The sequence below is a fragment of the Paramormyrops kingsleyae genome, chromosome 1, assembly GCF_048594095.1.
Source record: "Paramormyrops kingsleyae isolate MSU_618 chromosome 1, PKINGS_0.4, whole genome shotgun sequence".
Taxonomy (NCBI): domain Eukaryota; kingdom Metazoa; phylum Chordata; class Actinopteri; order Osteoglossiformes; family Mormyridae; genus Paramormyrops; species Paramormyrops kingsleyae.
The window spans coordinates 4,041,615-4,063,551 of NC_132797.1; the positions used below are offsets into that span (position 1 = coordinate 4,041,615).

General features: G+C 48.1%; 1 protein-coding gene and 1 long non-coding RNA gene across 3 annotated transcripts in view; both read right to left on the bottom strand.

The window, feature by feature from the left end:
- The window catches only part of LOC111833267 (homeodomain-interacting protein kinase 2-like), a 49,996-nt gene extending 46,300 nt beyond the window's left edge, over nucleotides 1–3,696 (bottom strand). For both annotated transcript variants that reach the window (XM_023791365.2, XM_023791364.2), the window contains exon 1: nucleotides 3,351–3,696. In XM_023791365.2, the coding sequence (XP_023647133.1) occupies nucleotides 3,351–3,369 (19 nt within the window). In that variant the 5' untranslated portion in view covers nucleotides 3,370–3,696. The remainder of the gene's footprint in view (nucleotides 1–3,350) is intronic.
- Nucleotides 3,697–5,860: 2,164 nt separating this feature from the next.
- LOC140578594 (uncharacterized) overlaps nucleotides 5,861–21,937 on the bottom strand; it is a 38,599-nt gene continuing 22,522 nt past the window's right edge. Inside the window, exon 3 of the long non-coding RNA XR_011982851.1 lies at nucleotides 5,861–6,490. This is a non-coding gene — a long non-coding RNA (uncharacterized lncRNA). The remainder of the gene's footprint in view (nucleotides 6,491–21,937) is intronic.

A 21,937-nucleotide genomic window follows, 5' to 3' on the forward strand; every position in this document is an offset into this window, starting at 1 on the left:
TGCCATCTCAAGAACATCCTTCAAGCAAAGGAATGGAGAGCCCATTAACTTGGTCTCCTAAGAATCTCTCCACCACGCAGAACTCTCACCGGTTTGGCATCCTGAGAACCTGCCCACCACAAAATGCCTCACCGCTCTGCCATCTCAAAAACCAGTACACCACTAAGAAAGCTCACCAGTTTGCCATCCCATGAACCAGACCCCCACACAGAAAGCTCACCAGATGGATCACATTTTACTTTCTGCCCATTTTATCTAGCAGTTAAATGCTAAAATAAGCCAGACTCTGCAGAGTTACGTACGAAGTCTACTCAGCAACTTGAGGCCCGACCTTACTTGGCTGACAAACCGTCCATCACGCCGTCAGCTGGGGTCAAGGCACCAGAACCCTGAGCCAGAATAAGGCAAACCCTAATGCCAAGCCCAGCCTCTGATGAGACAAACCTCCACATGCCACCCAAATGCCAACCATTTATCTCAACAGCACCTGTGCCCCTACCTGATGCTGGCGTCAACACTACGGCAAGCAGGAGGAGACAAAAACATTACTCTGCCAAACCCAGAATAAAGTGTAAAATCACTGTCCAGCATGTGTTTTTCTTCAGCAATCTCGGCTATTCAGCTGAATACAGGCTTTATTTAGTAATTATGGAACTAGAATAATGACCAGAACATTCTCAGTTCAAGTCCCTTTGGTATCTTCCCATTTTACAAGCCAACCAAATGCTTTCTTTGGCATAGGATCTGACCTCAAAAATACAAAAACTTCAATAAAGTGTTTCACAGATAAATATAAACAAACAGGTAATAGGGTATGGAAAAGGAGGGTTAGGAAATAAAATCATTCATAAATACAGCAATCTGTCATCTCACTAGCTGCTTTTGACAAAGGCAGAGAATGTACACGTCTTCATCCTCATCTCACACAACAGGATACGGACTTTTATGGCGGCTCCAGTTAATAGCCATGAAAAATAATTAACTCCCATCACTATTCCCCGCAGTGGAAAGAGGAGCCAGAAAATGTAATTTCAACTAATTATCTGTCAGCGAGGTGTCAGCTGGAAATTTCCTGCGTTTTTTTGTGCGTTTTTGTTACGTGCCGATGTGAATGACGGCACGGCCACCTCTCGGTAGACAGGCATGAATGTCTCTGCGTATCATTCTTCGGTTAAAACATAGCAGTGCTCTTCATGTCCTTTATACTGAGAGCAAGGGATGTCTTTCATCATCTATAAGGAAATAGGCTACATCATATAATTTACCTTTATTCTTTTAACGCACTTTGGGCACCAAGTTGCGTGCATATACTGTTAAAAACGGCTTTCTTAAGCATAACAGGTGTGGACTAACTGCACCGCTGGCAGGCTCCCTTTAAATCTAAGGAGATAATCGACCTTAAATTGTAAATATTTGCGCCACAGCACATCCTCATTGCGCCTGGCACCCCGTCAGCAGAGCACATCTGGTACTCAGGGTCGCTTCTTTTTTTATCGGCCGTCAAAAAACATCCTGACCAATGGCATTGCCACAGCAAACTTAGACCTGGAGGGGGGCATTGCGCCAAACCGCAATAAAAAAAACATCTTCAATACAAAAAATAAAAACAAAATCACAGAGAATGGCTTAATAATTGCACCGGATTGAGAACTCCGAAAAAAGCTTATTTAGACCGATATTATTTCGGAAGGATATAAAACGTGGCTAGGAGGAGGTTTGGGGCGGTCCAAGACTGGGCTGGACCCCGACCGTCGTTTTCAAGTGTTTACAGACATTTCTGCAATTAGCACATGCCTCTGCCGTGGCGGCAAATACCGAGACTAGCTGCAGAGCTATAAGCAGCAGTGCAAGAGGAACAAGGAAGCGATTAAGAGAGTTAAGGAGCCATTCCTCTGACACGTGGGGGGATTTCTCGCGGAACCGATGATTAAAAAAAAACATTATTATTATTAAGAAGAAGAAGAAGAAGAACAACAACAACAATAATCAGTGGGTCTAAGTAGCAGGCTCATACACAGTATTTCAGAGCCATATATATTTTGTTTTTGTTATTGAAGGGAAAAATTTGCAATAAAAACATTTGTAATTGATAGTTTTGCCCGTATGTTCCTCTCTGCGGCCGAACTTGACGCTCGGCGTGCCTGGCGCTTTAGCAGCTTCGTCCAGCAGAGGGCGCCCGCGAAGCCGATAAAAGATACATTGTATCATTACAATGCAGACAATTCCAGCAACACAGAGGGTAAATAACCTCCTCCGGGACAACAAGCAAATATAACCTTTCATACACATCGCTGTCAGCATCACTGTTTCCTCCCCCCCTCCCCCCGGTTCAAAGATGACTCCTAAAAACATGCCATTTGTTATAGAAAAGACCATTCCCGGGTCACTTCGCCAAGTCAGCTCCTTTGTTACGAAAAAAAGAGCAGCCGGTCGACAAAAATAAAAGCCTCCCCACCTCCAAGTTAATCAACAACTTTTGTTGCTGCAATATATGGCATCTCGCAAACGAAACCAAAAAAAAAAAACGCAGATAATAGACCTCCGTTCCGCGCCGGTAGCAGAAGTGGACATTAACTGGCAGCAAGCCGCACGAGGACGCCAGTTTAAAGTGCAAATCTGTACGCTGTTCACCCATAAACATTAATCCACAGTTCACTTGCAATCTCCCTTTTATGCTACGATGATTTAAAATATAAGATACTTCAGTAATATTCTCTAGCTGGCGAGATCGACAATGCGACGACAGAAATATAATGAGCATGAAAGTGGATTTCTGTTGGAAAAAATTGCAGCAGCTTTATTCCTAAATATAACATTAGATATTCTATATCGCCAAAAATATCCCTCAACACAGATTACAAATAAAGACCCTGAGAATAGGACTGTCGCGACTGCAAATTTATACAAGCGTGCACGTTCCTTTTCGGCTTCTGCCGATACAGATAATTGGGCACCGGATTTAATAATAAATAGACAGAAATGTCTATACTGCGTACTGTATATCGGGTCGTTTACACTGAAAAAGACGACTCGAAGCCGGGTTTACCGCTTTATAGTCCTATTCCCTCCTATAGTAACTGGGTTGAATAATGATCCAGTCAAATGATTTTGGGACAATAGACATTACATAAGGAAAACCAACACTGGCGACCGTAACAGAGGGGGAAACGACATGCAAAAGAAAACTCATTTAGGAACAGCAGGATCACACTGTTGATGCATGCAAAAAAGGGACTTCTGGACCCTTAGTCGGATACTTAGATTGCTCCCATTGGTAAAACCATAAAGTACTGCTTCGACGGCTGCAAAAAAATCCAGGAAAAATAGAGATGTTGCATTCACGTCCTTACCTTCGTATACAGGGGCCATCGGTGCAAGCACTTCTGTTATTCATGGCAAATAAATGCGAGATTTCAGTTTAGAACTCAATAAAATCTGCCATCTTGAGCCCCTGACAGAATAGCTGTCTCCTGCATTACTAGCCCAATTCATCAGAAAGAGAAAGACTCCCACTTTTCATCTACGGTTCAGTTTCTGTGGCCGGTCATCAGGGGAAACTGCAGATCGGGGTCTTTCAGATGAAATCCCACAGATTCGGAATTGTTTTTGGCTCAAAAGTTGAGCCAAATCGCAGGGTTACTTCAGCTCATAGCCAACATGTCTGTGGAGTGCCTGCAAAAGTTGCAATGGAGAAAAGCGAAGGGAGTTTGGTAATAGTCGAGCGACGATCGAATCGATCGCGATGAGATCTATTGGATTAGCGCATCCGTGTATTTCGGCGTTCACTAATTCACATACATGTGGGGTCTGCTACAATTCGCCGAACTTTATAAAATTTAAATGAAATTATTTGGACGCTGTATAATAATCATGTAACACCCACTTGACCTAAGAGTAAAACGATGTCATATTATCCCTATCAGCAATTAACCATTAATGCAAAAATTAATTAAACTGCGGTTATAGGTTTTTTTATCCATAGATTTTGATTAAAGCTGCAGCTTTATTTATAATATTACAAGTGGTGTAACAAATGTGCATTCATCCATCTTTTAAATAGACCACGCATGAGGCACTATATAATCTATCGCAAAACAAAAAGTGATTTTTAAACGAAAAATGCCTGACAAACACCTAGCACATATTTAATTAATCGGCCATTTGAAAATTATGGCATATATATCTTCATATTTCTTTCGATGAATGATTCGACAGGGGATTTATCTGGACTGGATGAAATAGTCCGATGACGACATTGGATTTTCACAAAATGACCTGGAGGAGAATCGGATTACACACGCTCACAGATGTGAGTAATCTGCCATTTACCAGAAACCGGGAAATCACCAATAGCGTTATTTATTCTACTGTCAAAGTCAAAGAGAAATTACGACTAATGCTCAAAATGAAGATGACTGATCGCCGTTAAAATCACACTGTCTGTTGAGATGTATTTTTTCATTTCCCGCAGTGACTGAGACACCATACCACAATATACCAACATGACCACTGCTCCTAACAATTTGTGGCATATGACGTAAATTGCAATTCTTTATCAATGTGTGATTTACGCTAGTCATGACGTAATAGCGCATGGACTCAAACGAACGTATAATATTAATTATAGGTATAAGGTGAAATGTATTTATGTATATTATAATGTGGCGTATGGATTTCAGTAAATTGGTGAAATGAAACATTTTTGTTGCATTTTATTAAGAAAGAAATCGTACTTTCTTTTTAATTTTGGGTGGTTTGGTTTGGTTATATCCATATTACAAAGTGAAAGAAAAAAAACTGCAGTTGATTTCTCAAAATGCCATCCGTGACGCTCAACATGAATACTAAACTTGTTTAGCTTGAACTGCACCTGAAAAAATATACAGTATGTGCTGATGTGGGAATGGATAACGTGTAAAAGAGAATCCAAAAACATGCAAGCATGCCAGTCCTAATGTGTAGAACGTGATTGGTAAGTAACTGAACAACATAATGCGTGTTTAAAGGGCTTCGTAGTTAATAGAGTCCAGAAAGCATGAAGAGAATGGCAGCGCTGTCCAGCCATCGGCGGGATTTCTCTTCCCAAATGATTCGTTCCCTTTTGCTTTTTTTTCGTAATGACGCACGTGAGGAGCCGGACAAGGAACAGGTGGAAAAACGGAAATAGAAAGATGAGTCAGAGCCTCCTTGTCAAAAATAAAAGACCCTGGCAGACGTATCAGAAGAGAGAGCCCTCACGCAAATTAAAATTCACATTCATTCAAGACCTTACGTTGAATGGCCAATACTATCGCAAACAATAAACCTATATTTATGAATGGAATGAAACAGAAAGATTAACGGAAGTCTGGCTGTGGCACATATTAGTATTTTTTTATTGACATGCCTTGACATTTGCTGCATATTCCTGCAAGAAAGAGGTTTGAGGCATGAAATGAAAAAATGCTTCTGATAATTTGAAAATTAGTCATTGACAAATAAAGGCTGTGTGTATAGATTGTGGACATGTAGTTAGCTGTTATATTCTTTCATGCACCGTGATCACTTATTCAATGCAGAGTCACAGCGAGTTGCCCTGCATATCCCAGAATGCACATGGCCCCTGGATCAGACAGAGGTCCATCACAAAGAAGTGCACCTTTGGACTTTGTGTGTAAAGCAGACAACCAGGGGAAACACACACAGACACACACAGCCTGTACATGCAGAATCAGAACGGGGGCCCCAGAGAGGGGCGATGGGCCCCGTCACAGGGAGGATCATTATCTGTTAGTTTTAATCAGTGTTTCCCAACCCGCTCCTCAGGGACCTGCAGCCAGTCCATGTTTTTGCTTCCTCCTAGGAGCAAAAATGTGGATTGTCTGGCAGGGCACTGGGAGGGAAGCAAAAACATGGACTGGCTGTGGGTCTCCGAGGACCGGGTTAGGAAACACAGGTTTAAATTACTGAAGCACATTACTGAAGCACATTACTGAAGCACATTGCATTAGGAACAGCAGGAAACCATAGGATGTGTGTACCCTGCCGCTGGTTGGCAAATCTGTCTCACTCAAGAGATTTTTAGTTTTTCTTTTTTATGACAAGGCTATAAAAGTTCCTTTCCCCACCCACCTGCATATAGGTATTGACTATAGGTATTGTATATCTCACAAAGATATATGGTACATCTGTAACATTTAACTGTTACAGGTCAGAGGCTTTATTTTGTATATATGGGCATGTGTCCAGAAATGAGATGGGGGGCCATTTTAAGAAGTTTACACCACTGTTTGCTGCCCCTGCGAGCTGCTATAATCTGAGTCAGCAGACCTTTTTGAAACCTCAACGTCTCTTTTCCCCACCCACCTGCATATAGGTATTGACTAACACATTGTCCAGCAATGAACTTCCACTGCGATCGGTAAATTCCACTGGCTGGTGACCAGTGTGAGGTGGGAGGGAGAGTTATGTCCTAGAGGATGATTTTTCTTTTCCTGCTTCAACGCCCCTCCTGGAAAAGAAGACAAATAGCAAATTATAACAGGTTCTCCAGTGCCCAGTAGGATAATTGAAATCAGAGCAAAATCAGTCCCATTTCAGTTCCGTGGTGATTTGGGAAAAGTCCTCAGGGGTCTGTTTTAATCACCAACTGTATCTGACCTCCCCTGGCACAATTGTAAAATTGAGTGAAATAATCAAATCAATTATGGAGCTGAGGCTGGTGCGGGGGATAAAGCGACTGAGTATGTCGGTGTAGGGGCAGATCTCAGACCCACACCCATAACAACTCCCCAGCCAGGCTTGTGCGAGGTCATGTGACTACCGAGCAGCACGCGATGGTCATGTGACATTCAGTGTGCCTGTGTTTATGTTATCATCGGAGCGCCATATCTCAGAAAACATTGCTGCCTCGCCTACTGTGTGTTGACAAGATAAAGTCGCAGAGCCAGTCTGCTGCTGTTGCTCAGCTCTGCCAGAAAGGCTGGCGTGCTGCTCATTGTTTGTTGCTACTTATTATCGATTTGCTTAGCAGGGCCCTCTGTCCTGGTCCCTCATAAATATATACATGACCTCCATGTTTAATTTTAGCCGTCCACTCTTGGCCAGTTAACACAGGCTTTCATTAATCACAGGCAGTGTGGGGGGTTTTGCCTTGAAACTCCATTTCAGACATGCAGGGGGTGGAGAAGTGGGAAGGGGGGGGGGTTCATCTCAGCTTCGGCTTTGGTAGCGGGGGGAGGGGGGTAGGGTTTACAACAACAACAGAAATGGTGACAAAACTGAAAATTAATCTGTCGCCGCTGTTTGTAAATCCATCTCCCAGCCAGTCAATTCAGATGCTGCAGTTGGTCCTCGGAGCTCATTTTTGGTAGAGCTGGAGACTCATGGACTGAAGCTCAAATCAAGGGAAAGGTCTGCAGTGACCTGACACTGCATCAGCATTTCTGCAGTGGCGCGGACAGAGCTCCGTGTCACGTCACGCACGTCACATCGCCCCCGTCTCACAAAAGCCGTGCCCATCAGACACCCTGCGGATTCCTTCAGACGTCGAACATGCTCCACGCCTCAACTCAAGCGAAAGTTAAAGGGAACACCTGCTTGGCTCTCACCGAAGCGAAGCGCTTCAAAAATGCTGGGCAGATCTCCGTCAACACGGATACGCCCTGCAGGAACGCCTTGTCCTTTTTAGGCATGGAAGTGAATCGTTGAGATAAAACTATTAACGCTGAAGGTGTGGAATAGTCTTGGAGATGCTTGCAGACAACGGGGCACCATTCTTGGGAACGAGGCAGATAGAGCTGTAGCGATTAGCCATGAGGACTTAGGTTGGCTTTTCCACTCTGTCGAAGGACTCTTGGTTTCTGGCAGTAATATTTAGCTTGCAAACCATGGAACATGGAAGAATGACAAAACATTGATAGCACTGTTAGACATATTTGCGTTTCTTGCTTCTGACCTGGCTGCTCTTTAACGTGTTTATCTTTGCACTCTGTTACGCTCTGACCTCTCGTTGACTCTGCCTGGCTTTCTCTGCCGGCTTGACTTTGCGGTGGCACAGCGATTAAGAATCAAGAGCTTCGCCTCATTATAAATGATGAATTACAAGTCGTTATTGTCCGGGCCTGTCCTGGCCTTTTGAGAGCAAAACACTCCCAATGAAATTGAAAGTGGTGCTATGGGATTCAGTTTTTAATTCATTTCTTTGTGGGTGTGGCACCAGCTTGGGGATTGTGAGGAGTACAGCCTGAAGGACACAGGGCCACACCATTGATGTACGTATGAGTCACAGCGTTCATGGATACCTGGTGACGTGGCGGGGGGGGGGGGGGGGGGGAGGGGGGTTATTCTTAGTGAAGGTGGATAGAAGAAGAAAGATGTTTTCTGGGTGGGACAGGTCAAAGAGTCAGCACAGAGTGGGGATTAAAAGCTGGGGGCAGGGGTTCGAGTAACTGGATCTGAGCAGCATGCTCAATAAGCAGGTTACGTTCAAACACTGTCCCACCAACGGCTATGCATGTCCCAGGATGATCTGGGCTGATGTACTGTATATCAGGCAGATCTCAGGAAAGGGTGGGGGGTGTAGACAGCGTTTGCACGCCCCTACCAAATCTTTCGCTGTCTTTATATGTTGCAGGTCACATGGTATTTCACTGGACACTTGGATGACTCTGTGTGTGTGTGTGTGTGGGAGGGGGGGGGGGGCTGAAAACCCTGGACAGCTTAACCCCCCCATGGGGACACTGCATTGGAGATACTCTATCTTGATGCAGAGTCTGAACTTCGGGATTCAGGAAGCGTTACTTCACTGGCTGGGCTTCACTACAGCGCTCAGCGGAATAATATTTCAGGCATTTTCTCCTGTGGCTCTCCCCCTCTCGATGCACATCCGTGCTTATGAATTTATGGGGGGGTGCAGGCTCCCATCTCTGGGTTGGCCTGACGTGAACCTGAGAAATAATCAAGTTTGAACACTCATATGGAAAATGGATTCCACAGAGCACTGGACTGTCACCAGAAATACTATCGGTGAACCGGTACTGGTGTCCAAGCCATTTCAGTTCTGGCTCCAAGCTAACGAGCGACAGGGAAAGCAAACAAACAGGGGTTCTGAAAAAAAAGTCATTATTGCAATTTTATGGATAATCACAGAATGAACCTTTAAGAGACACAATTATGCCTCTAATCCATCACAGTGATTTTCTTCTTCTGTTCGCTGTGGGTCGTTGTGGACGGTATGTTAAAACACTGTACTTTCCATAATGACTAAAATTTGAGGAGATTACCAATGTGGCCAAGAATGGGAGCAGAGTTAGCCACTCCACTCCCATAAGAGCAGAGGATCATGTTAACCAAATGTGAGCAGCAGTCCCTGTACCAATGCGCAAGGAGCCATTATTGGCCATAAACTGTGGTCACTTTAAAATGGCTTAATGAGACATGTTCTTGAACCCTGATTAAGAGCGATAAGCTGGTGATACACCAGCACCTCAGTTTGTGACATAACTGCTTGAACTGGTCTCAAAGGGTTCAGACAGTGAAGAATGTCTTTAAAACACTCACACTGCTGTGGTCTAACTGGACTCCATCTAGAGGCGAGTCTAAGGTGGGTGAACATAACAAGGGCCATAATTCATACAGAGGAGCCAATCTTATCATTAGCCAATAATATGTTTTGAATTGATGAGTGACAGGGGAGAAGGAACCCCGGTGGGCCAATCAGCTGTCAGCTGCGGTCAGTGCCCCTATGGCTCCGCCTCTGCACGTGCCCCTGACTCCACCTTTTTAATCTTTTTTCTCACTTCCGATTGGCCTCTGCTTTCCCCATGTGATGCAGAGCTGCCTCCTGGCTGGACCTCGCTCCCCATTTAGATGAGGCAACTGAAAAGAGCCAGTTACATAAGTGCCAGTGGCAGCATCCCGTTAACGGGGGGGGGGGGGGATTTACTGAGAGAGTAATCAAGGCGCATCGTTGGGCAAGTGGGGAGGGGGGCTAGAGAAATGCGATATTTAAGATGACAGCGGAAGGGCAAAGGGCAATAGGAGATATTGGGGGGAGGTTGGTGGTTATGTCACATCTGAGGTTCAGTTTTTAGTGCTGGGGTAGCAAAGCGGCCACATCCATCGTAGAGGAGGACGACTAAGGAGGACCCGGCCATCCAACCCCCCCAACACTAAATCACAGATGTCCTCCAGCCTCCATACCCTGCCTGCCATCTTTGACCCAGAAGCCCCTTATCTGGGTCCCCTCAGGGACTCGGGCAGGAGCCGTCACCCATGTTAACTGTCTTAGTAACCTATTTAAAGCTATATTTACCAATGACTCAAAAAAAAGGTAAGAAAGACTTTAAAAGGTTGGGAGATGTCACCCAGAATTCTTTTTCTGCCCTGATACACAGCCGAGCTGTGAAATCACCGACCCGCAACGGTTCCGCCGACGTTCGGGCACCCTGACGGACATTCGTGCTGCTAAAAGACAACCTTTGAGTTACCGGGGGAGTCGGCTTTGCCCAAACCTCACAGCCTTGGGGGGGTGGAGTAAGTGGGTGTAGGCTTCCTCTACGGTCTTTAACCACCTGCCGCTCTCTGAAGACAGTCGACCTGCCTACGGTGTTTTTGAAAAACGACCCCCGCAGCCCTCAGGGGGTAACAGGGTAACAGCCAGAGGGGAAAAAAGGGCCCCCATCCGGAAGACATTTCCTGCCAGGACATGCTTCCACCTGTTTCCAGCCCGTCTGCGAGCTGCTCCAGGGAGAGCCGGACCGGGAGCATGGTGCCGTACAATGGCCCCTTCTTGGCACTGTAATCTTAGAACCAGCCACCCCCCTCCATTGTCTGTAGAGCGTCCAGCCTCGGCGCCCAAATGCTTCTAGAACATTTGGCTGTAACTGAGCCTGGATATGTGCTTTGGCCTCTTTGGTGCAGAAAAGACAACATACACCTTGGTATCAAATAAGGACAGAGTACAGAATCAGCATAGATCTTTTGTTCCATGCTGGTGTGGATGCTTCCTGGAGATGAGCAGGTGTGGACTGGTTGGGATCAGGAGGGACTCTGCTCTGCTTCCCAGGATCACATGATCCTAATCGCACCCCCCTCATGTCCGAGATCCATGCATAGTTCTGAGCTACATGCGGGGTCCCATTGTTCTGTGACTCCACAGCACCCCCCGGAGGCAGGCGATGCATGAGATATCAGTAGAGCTGCTGCCTCGTGTGCCTCATGACAGCGGCAATGCAAACACCCCCATGAGATGCTGCTGCCCGAACACGCACACAATCACCAAAATTTCAGGAATTAAGTGGGACAGAACCGGAAGCCATTAGCCACAGAGAACCTGAATATGATTTGACCTCCTTTATTCTAGGTCCCAGTTCACCCCCCCCATCCTCCAATGACGTGCCATGGTAGGGGGGGGTTATCATTATATGAAAATGTACCTGCTGGCTCGTCCATCATACCTGCTAATCGCGTCGTGGCACTGCCCCCCCCCCCCAACCTCCTTCCCCCTGCCCCCACCCTTGAAGAACCTGCTCCACTCGTTGGTTTCCCTGGTGATTGCTCACACAAAATCTAAATATGATTAACAGCTGAAATGACACAGGGCACTGTCACCTGTCTGCGTGAGACTGAAGGCTCCCAGTGTCTGAAGTCAACCGTGAGATTAGATTGGAACTGTGAGCCGTTCGCGAAACACCCTCGTCCTCATAACTGCGTGGGACCAGGGGCCCCTGGACCAATTTGCTGCGTGTGACTGAACTGGTGAAACTGGATGATCTGCTGCAGGGACTCAAAGGGGACAGGCCTTTGTAAATTCTTCAATGTCTGCGGGGAAGATGTCCCAGCTTGTCTAACACAGTCCTTGACATCTCTCATGTTTGTCCAACAGTCCCCAATATCTCTCCTAACTGTCTGTCCAACAAGATCCCCAACATCTCATAAATATTTGTCCAATGCAGTCCCTGACATCTCTCCTGTGAGAAATAGATAGATTTATGAGTAAGCACCATTTCAAAACCACACATGAGATATATAAAGAATACACATATGTAGATATTAGTGTTCTTGAAACTTTATGTAACTATTATACATTCATACATGTCCAGCTAACCTTGTTTACTGCCACTGAGATGCCAGTTGTGAATGTCAGGATGTGACGCCTTGTTAATGATGTAAAGAGTTATTGAGAGAAGAATAATGAAGGAAAGGGAGGGGATTAAGAGATGCAATCTGATACAGGAAGTTCATTCATTGGCCAGACTACCGTGACTGCAAGTTTACTACAAGTTTAACAACATACTCTTCACAGTCAGCGTAGGAACATTATTGGTTGATTGAATATTGGGTAGGTATGTATCTACCTAAACTGATCAGCACAACACCACTGCCTAACATCTCTCCTAACTGTCTGTCCAGCATGGTCCCTGTCATCTCTCCTAACTGTCTGTCCAGCATGGTCCCTGACGTCTCTCCTAACTGTCTGTCCAGCACGGTCCCTGTCGTCTCTCCTAACTGTCTGTCCAGCACGGTCCCTGTCGTCTCTCCTAACTTTCTGTCCAGCACGGTCCCTGTCGTCTCTCCTAACTGTCTGTCCAGCACGGTCCCTGACGTCTCTCCTAACTGTCTGTCCAGCACGGTCCCTGTCGTCTCTCCTAACTGTCTGTCCAGCACGGTCCCTGTCGTCTCTCCTAACTGTCTGTCCAGCACGGTCCCCGCCCCCTTTTCAGTCTGTCCTACACAGTCCCCGCCCCCTTTTCAGTCTGTGCTACACAGTCCCCGCCCCTTTCCAGTCTGTCTTACACAGTCCCCGCCCCTTTCCAGTCTGTCCTACACAGTCCCCACCCCCTTTCCAGTCTGTCTTACACAGTCCCCGCCCCCTTTCCAGTCTGTCCTACACAGTCCCCGCCCCCTTTCCAGTCTGTCTTACACAGTCCCCGCCCCCTTTCCAGTCTGTCCTACACAGTCCCCGCCCCCTTTCCAGTCTGTCTTACACAGTCCCCGCCCCCTTTCCAGTCTGTCCTACACAGTCCTCAGCCCATCTCCTCACTGCCTCCTGCTGCCCAGCTGTTAGACCCCTCTGCTCGCTGTAGCTTATCGTGCTGCCTGCTCACGTGCTGTCTGAGGGGAAGGCGAGGGGCTGTCTCACATGACTGGCTATAAATAAGTGTGCTGTGGCTCCTGTACGCTTTGGGAACGGCAGCCTCATGGAGCACAACAAAGGACAGATGATCACGGGGGGGGAGGCGTTGGAGAGATCCTCAGTACACATTACACACGCACGCTTACACGGGGGGGCAGAGCCTGAAGCGATCTCGCCATAGCCCTTTAACCTCAGGCTCGTGTTTACCCGAGGCCGGGGCACGTTACCTCTGAAGGGCCACACCCATTCTGCACACATGGTGGTGAAGCAGGCCTTCAGCATCGACGTGACCTTCTTCATCAAAGGAAAGGGGGTGGCATCACCATAATAACAAAGGTGTTCTTACAAATGCTGCTCCTGCCAGTATAAAAACCTTGGAAAGATAAAATCAGTGGGGGGAGGGAGGGGGCACAAACAAAACCGTGGCGGACATGTTGAATTTGAATCTGACAAGAGAGGAGGCGGGTTCTTTGTCAATGGCTGTGCAGTGAGAGGATCAGGCAATTCGGAGATTTTTTAAAGTGTGGGCATAAGAGGGGCCATAATTCATGCAGAGAGGCCAACCTTAGCATTAGCCAATGACATGTATTAAATTGGTGAGTGACACGGAAGAGGTACTCCAGGGACCAATCAGCTTTCAGCTGGGGCCAGTACCCCTGTGGCCCCACCCTTGGACATGCTCTTCCTGAAGGGCTTCTGGTAAATACCAACTTCAGGCTGTATTAATAGGATTAATACAGACTCAGTCACATGGGACCGATAGCTGCAGGGTTCACTGTTATGCCCAACTTGATAAGTCTAAATCTCTAAATCAGAGGAAAGCGTAATAAATGCATGTCCGGATCCATTCCCACCTTCGTCAAATAGGATACTTAGCCCATTTGCCTGCTGTGAACTCTATGGATTTCACAGAGGTTATGTCAGCTCCATTCCACCCAAACTCAGCCAATCCGCAAACAGCCAGGCACTTAAGGACACAAACTCAGCACTTGAAGGCTGGTTTGAATCGTGGGGATGTCCTGCTGTGATGCTTTCACCAGAGAGAAGGTTAGCTAAGGTAACAAGATATGTGTTCAGACTGGAGCGTCGTTCAGCGGACAAGCCAGCCTTGTAGTCCCAGCTGGCTCCCGTTTTGGCCGGGACTTTGGGAAGGTGGACTGTCACTCTGTCACACCCCAACCAAACAGGTCACCTTGTTGGACTTCAGCATCCTCCAGAGCCCCAGCCAGCTTCCCAGTTTGGACAAGTTTTCCACCACACCCTGTACCCAAGTGTGGCAGCAGTCAGAATCAGCGGCCACGCTGCACATCCTCTGTACCGCCACGCTGCACATCCTCTGTACCGCCACACTGCACATCCTCTGTACGGCCACGCTGCACATCCTCTGTACCGCCACGCTGCACATCCTCTGTACGGCCACGCAGCACATCGGTCTGCCGGGCCAGAGGCACCCCTGAGAATGCCCATGATGCTTTCTGAAGCTCACAGGCTCCCTTTAATACATTTCATTTCATTAGTCTTATTTAAATTAAATTACATTCTTATATAACGACGTCGCCTCAAAGCACTTTTTGTTGAGTTCAGGAGCTGTATGTAGGAGAGTTCTCTGGTCTTTAAGCTTGAGAGTCTTTCTTCATAATTTCCCATTGGGATCAACAAAATCAATCAATCAGTCAATAACTCTGTCTGTCTGTCTTTCTGTCTGTCTGTCTTCCTGCCTGTCTGTCTGTCTGTCTGCCTGCCTGCCTGTCTGTCTGTCTGTCTGCCTGTCTGTCTGCCTGTCTGTCTGGTAGGGTCCATGTCGCCTGCCCACTCATCTCACAGGACTGAAAAAGACTCCTGAGAATGCAACTCTGACTCTGCTGGCTGGGGGTGATATAACCTAGGCCTCCATGACAGCTGCTTGCAGGGTGCAGCTTGCTGTTAAGACTGCCCCCCCTCACCCCCCCGACGTGATCCTCCTCGGCGTGACACAAATGTTTCTCGCAAAGCTCTGTGAGCACCTGCTGTTTTCGGTTTCTGCTTCCTGTTCCTGCCTGGCCCTGCGGCCGGGTCCTGCTGCCGGGGACGCATCTCCTGACCTGAATAGGCGGCGTGCACACGTGCAGATCTCTCCACCCGCCGTCGACCTGCTTTCCAAATACACATCATACCATTATGCTCCAGAAGGCCATCTTGGACATTCTCAGGACGTGTCCTAAAAGTGCCGTCCACTGCCCAAAATGCCCGCATGTAACCAGATCTCAGATTGGTCGACAGTCCTGCCAATCTTCCCAAGGCCGGCCAATGAGTAACGAGGCCAGGATGAGTGACCGGAATGGAACCTCATGGGAGGTGAGGTTGTGTATGAGGGCGCCCCCTGCTTATCATTAGTGCAGCGGTGATGTCACTTGTTGCCGTGCTTTGGCTTAAAAAAAAAAACCAGAAAGTGTTTAAGATTTCAGCCTCTGGAAGAAATGCGTGATGGGAGACAGGCTGGGAAAAGTGAATTAGCTTCAGATTAGTGACGGATCGGACATGCTGCTGGCACAGCCCATGTCCTGGAGGGACCCGACCGACCCGGTGCAAGCCCAGTGACGGCAGCCTGCGGGCATTTACAGCCCCCCCAACAGCCAGGGTTTGCACAGGGACTGGGCACACTGGGTATCTGCATTGCGTAATGCAGTAGCCATGCATAGCACCAGACTATGGAGTCATCCATTCCTCTAAGGGGGACATACTTCTGTAGTGAAGTCGACCATCTCACTCCTGAGGCTCCACCCCCTCATCTTGTAATTGGTTCCCAGCCCAGGAAGCATCTTGATTGGCTGAAAATATCGATACGAAAGGCAGAGCACAGATGACCAAACCAAACAAATGACTAGGCGTTTGGGGGCGTGCTACCTGTCCCAAAAGTGCCTCAACAGTGTCACCGCACTCCATCCTAACGCTGTTCAACGGATGCAATTATAAAACATCTGCAGAAGACTGAGAGGAAGGAAGCATGGGGCGAAGAACAGCGGCCCAGCGAAGCGGCGCAGGGACCTGGGATTTAACTGTAAGCTGTCGGCTGTGTCCATCACCCATAAATCAGCGGGGGTGCCGTGGTCTGTACCCGATGACACACGCGCGTCCCGTCCTGAAAAATGCGGTCTGGAAAAATTCATGGGCCGAGCACAGCTACAGTATAATTCACCGCAAATGATCAGTCGGGCTGCAAGGACAACGGGTGTCGTAATTAAGGGGGCTTCACACTCTCGCTTACCACTGCCATTCCTATCGCAGCCAAAATCAAATTATAAATACGGCAATTAAAATGATAATGAATCCTCAGGGAGGTGGCCGTCTCACCTCAGAGCCCTTGGGGACGGTTCAGTGACACAGGACTCCACCCTACTCTGGAGGGGCTCGAAAATGTTTTGCTTGGGACGTTAGCGTTGTTGGTGTCAGCCTCGACAGCCCTACCCCAGGTCCCTAATCCCCCTGTCCGGTCCCCTGTGTCACCGGAGCTCAGCAGGAGGTATAAACCACGCCCGGCTGCAACCCCAGGCAGAAGCTTCCCTGCGATTCATGACATCTCTTCATTAAACGCAACTCGCAAGCAGTCGTTCCGAATCCCTATTTGATCCATAAAAAGATTAAGCGTGGCTCGGCTGCCGTAGCCTTTATGAGTAATATGCAAATGAGGCTGGGGGGTGGGGGGGGGGGGCTAGATAATTGCTAAACGAATACAGTGTCTCTCTCCCTTTTTCACTTCCCTTCCTCTCCCTTTGTTCCCACGAAGCGCTCGGCCTGGGTCGGCGGGGGAAGTTCAGAAGCAACAGCCGGCAAAACGACGATGAAAACAGCTGCTCCTCCCGATTTCCGTTCTGCTTATATCTTCATGTCGCAAAACTAAAATGCCTGTGAGCATTTATTGGGGGGGCAGGTTGAGTTTTTAGCCAGTTCAGAGATGTAGTCTAACAGGCACCAGCTTAACCTCACCCAGCAGTAAAATCGGGGTGATGTCTGAGATTCTCCCCTGTGGCCAGGCGGTGAATTTCCAAAATGTAGGAAAACAGGGAAGCCTCATTAATATTCATAAAGGAAGCTACCTGGTTGGCCAGTGAAATGCTGTTGCGGCTCTGACAGAAGCTCATAAATATTCATAAAGGAAGCGCTACCTGATTACCTGCTTTCATCTGGACTAACATTACTTTTTAGTTAAAAAAAAGTTAACTTAGCTAGCTAGTTAACTACCTCGGAATCTCGATCGTCGATATTATAGCTAGTAAAAAGAACTTTTCACGCTACAAATGAGGGGTGTTTCCCAAGAGCAGTGTAGCACAAAGACTCGTAAGCATTAGAAAGAACGTTATGCACCACAAAATTCATGCGAGTTTCCTGAAAGCATTGTAGCACAAAGACCATCACTGGCCAATCAGGTAGCGCTTATTTTATGAATATTAATGAGCCTTCACCTGCCATCCCATGTTTTGGAGATTCACAGCCAGGCAGCCCAGCACCAACCAAGTCCTCTCTGACTTCTCTATCTCACAGACGTGACTGGTCTGTTCCGTCTTCTCCATCTGCGTGGCATGATTGGCTCGTTCTCTCTGCTTGCCGGGGGTCGTCCTCGCCGGAGCAGTTGCCGTGGGCTTCGGGACCAATCCGTCTGGCCCGTTAATGTTCAGCGAGGCTTAGCAGGCCTGGGACTCTCTCACATAAGCACAGCTGTTCGGGGGGTTCAGCCGCACTGCTCTGACATACATCGGTTCAGCGCAAGCGTCAGCAGACGGTATATTTGACCTGTCGATCTGTCCCACATCTGTGATCCTAATGTCAGGTCTGCAGTGAGTTTGTCTGCATACATCTAGTGGCCATTTTATATAGCATGTCGAATAGCACAAAGCAAGGTCAGTATCCATAAGCAAGGCTTGACTTGTTTTCAGCCACAGAAATACCATTGAATGGATGTTTTCATTTAGCCATTGCATGTTCCTCTGTACACTGTAGTGTGTGAAAATGACAGGAAGTCGGCCATTTATGAGATGCTGAAACCATTTCATCCAACACCAACGATCACATTCAACACGGCTCACATCAGGTGTCATAGCTGGTCTGATGCTTAACCACAAAGCAGCTGCTCCTCCTAACCTTCTCTGTGAGCTGAATGTATTCAGCTGAAGCCGCCTGATTGGCTGAGCAGGCCTTTTACTCTCGCGGGCAGCTGTACCTAATAAACTGGCCAGCAAACGCATCGCGTCGACAAGATCTTGAGCAGGAATGTGGCTCTCGTTGGCCGAGCGGGGCACGACGGGCATAACCGCCGGGTATCGCCTCACCGGGGAGTCAGTTGGTGCCGCTCGCGGAGAACCGCGGCTGTGTCTCCAGGCCACCGTGCACAACAGCAGGTGATGCTTATCTGCCAGGGGAACAATATAGGCACTGAAGGACAGACACTGGAAGCCCTGCATCTCCAAGCTCCCCACTGCTCCTGGTAATGAAAGAAACCCCCCACCACCCCAAATTCTCTGTACACAGGCTCCTAACTGCCGCCCCCCCAGGTCATGACTGCAGCGTCAGGCTACCTGTAGGAGTAGCAGAAAGCATCCATTACAGCAGGGCAGGGGGGGGGGGGTGAGGACCCCTGGGCTGACCTGATAGGCTGAGAGGTCCCGATGGAGGTCGCTGAGCCTAGGCGTGATGGGTGCTCCGCCAGCAGGGGGGGCATGATGTTTCCCCACTGCAGTCATGCAAACTTGATCAGCCATCTGTGGACAGGGGGTGGGGGGTGGATCTGGACAGTTGGCAGACCCAAGAGACTAAACTGAAGCAAGGGAAGTGGGGGGGGGGACGACACTTTTGTCTCTCTGCACGTTGTTTCATTTGGGGGCAGGCCAGCTACCGCGAAAGCCACGGGTGGTGGGGTGGGGGTGCCAGGCAGGGGGGTGGGGGTGCCAGGCAGGGGGGTGGGGGGAGCATTGCCCACAAACCTGTCTGGTGCTTAATTAACTCCGGAGCGGGTAAGGCGCGGATAGCTGTGACAGCTCGAATAGCCATAAACGAGCTCGGACAAGACCCCCTTGCAGGGGGTGCAGGTAAGCATTAACCCCACGCTGGGGAGGGGGGGGGGTCCCACACACACCTAGCATCTTCAGCCTCCAGGTAAAGTGACTTTGGTTTGTTTCATTCCGGAAGGTGTGGAGAAAACCCCAGAAGCCACAGAGAGGAGCAGCCTTTGCCCACGGTGCCCCTCATTGCCCCAACTATGGCTGCCTGACAGGATCCGCTTGGATATGTCACGCTTGCAATTCCAGTGAACAAAGCACTCTCGCCGCAGCTCGGCAGAGACCCAGTGGCTCCCAGTAATGCTCACTGCCCACTGTTTGCTCTACAGTGACACCTAGTGGTGGATCATCATAAGCCCATACCCCTGCTCAGCTCGCCGCATCAGCGACTCTGACTTTATATCGCGCCCTGACCGGTGTGGTTTCCCCACTGTGCTCCTCTACTGTGAATGAAATGATAAGACATGGAAAAAGAAACACAAAGGAATGGGTGTGTGTGGGGTTAGCGGGGAATAAGGCTTACTAGGGCTCACACCTCTCCTGGGACTCTCCTGTCAAGCCAAACCAGCACTATCCAAGACTCTAGTCCAGCAGATCTGAAATCATGAACCGGAATTCTTGATATTTCTGAAGCGGAGCTTTACCATGCTGCCTCTGGCCCCTCCTAGCTGCATTTCCTGCCAAACACCCTGGCATTTACAGGCTGCCGTGCAGCAGCTGTAAAATATGAAATGGGGCAACATGAGGGGAAGCGGCACGGGGGGAGGAGGGGGGGAACTAAACACGTTACAGCTGGCGCTCAATACTCTGCCAAGGAACTGTGCGTAACACACTCTTATATACCCTGTCCCCGAGTAGCTATGCGTAACACACTCTTATATACCCTGTCCCCGAGTAGCTATGTGTAACACACTCTTATACACCTGTCCCCGAGTAGCTATGTGTAACACACTCTTATATACCCTGTCCCCGAGTAGCTATGTGTAACACACTCATATACCCTGTCCCCGAGTAGCTATGTGTAACACACTCTTATACACCTGTCCCCGAGTAGCTATGTGTAACACACTCTTATATACCCTGTCCCCGAGTAGCTATGTGTAACACACTCTTAAACACCTGTCCCCGAGTAGCTATGTGTAACACACTCTTATATACCCTGTCCCCGAGTAGCTATGTGTAACACACTCATATACCCTGTCCCCGAGTAGCTATGTGTAACACACTCTTATACACCTGTCCCCGAGTAGCTATGTGTAACACACTCTTATATACCCTGTCCCCGAGTAGCTATGTGTAACACACTCTTATACACCTGTCCCCGAGTAGCTATGTGTAACACACTCTTATACACCCTGTCCCCGAGTAGCTATGTGTAACACACTCTTAAACACCTGTCCCCGAGTAGCTATGTGTAACACACTCTTATATACCCTGTCCTCGAGTAGCTATGTGTAACACACACTTATACACCTGTCCCCGAGTAGCTATGTGTAACACTCTTATACACCCTGTCCCCGAGTAGCTATGTGTAACACTCTTATACACCCTGTCCCCGAGTAGCTATGTGTAACACACTCTTATATACCCTGTCCCCGAGTAGCTATGTGTAACACTCTTATACACCCTGTCCCCGAATAGCTATGTGTAACACTCTTATATACCCTGTCCCCGAGTAGCTATGTGTAACACTCTTATACACCCTGTCCCCGAGTAGCGATGTGTAACACACTCTTATACACCTGTCCCCGAGTAGCTATGTGTAACACTCTTATACACCCTGTCCCCGAGTAGCTATGTGTAACACTCTTATACACCCTGTCCCCGAGTAGCTATGTGTAACACACTCTTATATACCCTGTCCCCGAGTAGCTATGTGTAACACACACTTATACACCTGTCCCCGAGTAGCTATGTGTAACACACTCTTATACACCCTGTCCCCGAGTAGCTATGTGTAACACTCTTATATACCCTGTCCCCGAGTAGCTATGTGTAACACACTCTTATACACCCTGTCCCCGAGTAGCTATGTGTAACACACTCTTATACACCCTGTCCCCGAGTAGCTATGTGTAACACTCTTATACATCCTGTCCCCGAGTAGCTATGTGTAACACACTCTTATACACCCTGTCCCCGAGTAGCTATATGTAACACACTCTTATACACCCTGTCCCCAAGTAGCTATGTGTAACACACTCTTATACACCTGTCCCCGAGTAGCTATGTGTAACACTCTTATACATCCTGTCCCCGAGTAGCTATGCGTAACACACTCTTATACATCCTGTCCCCGAATAGCTATGCGTAACACTCTTATACACCCTGTCCCCGAGTAGCTATGTGTAACACTCTTATACATCCTGCCCCGAGTAGCTATGTGTAACACACTCTTATATACCCTGTCCCCGAGTAGCTATGTGTAACACACACTTATACACCTGTCCCCGAGTAGCTATGTGTAACACTCTTATACACCCTGTCCCCGAGTAGCTATGTGTAACACACTCTTATACACCTGTCCCCGAGTAGCTATGTGTAACACACTCTTATATACCCTGTCCCCGAGTAGCTATGTGTAACACTCTTATACACCCTGTCCCCGAGTAGCTATGTGTAACACTCTTATACATCCTGTCCCGGAGTAGCTATGTGTAACACTCTTATATACCCTGTCCCCGAGTAGCTATGTGTAACACACACTTATACACCTGTCCCCGAGTAGCTATGTGTAACACTCTTATACACCCTGTTCCCGAGTAGCTATGTGTAACACTCTTATACACCT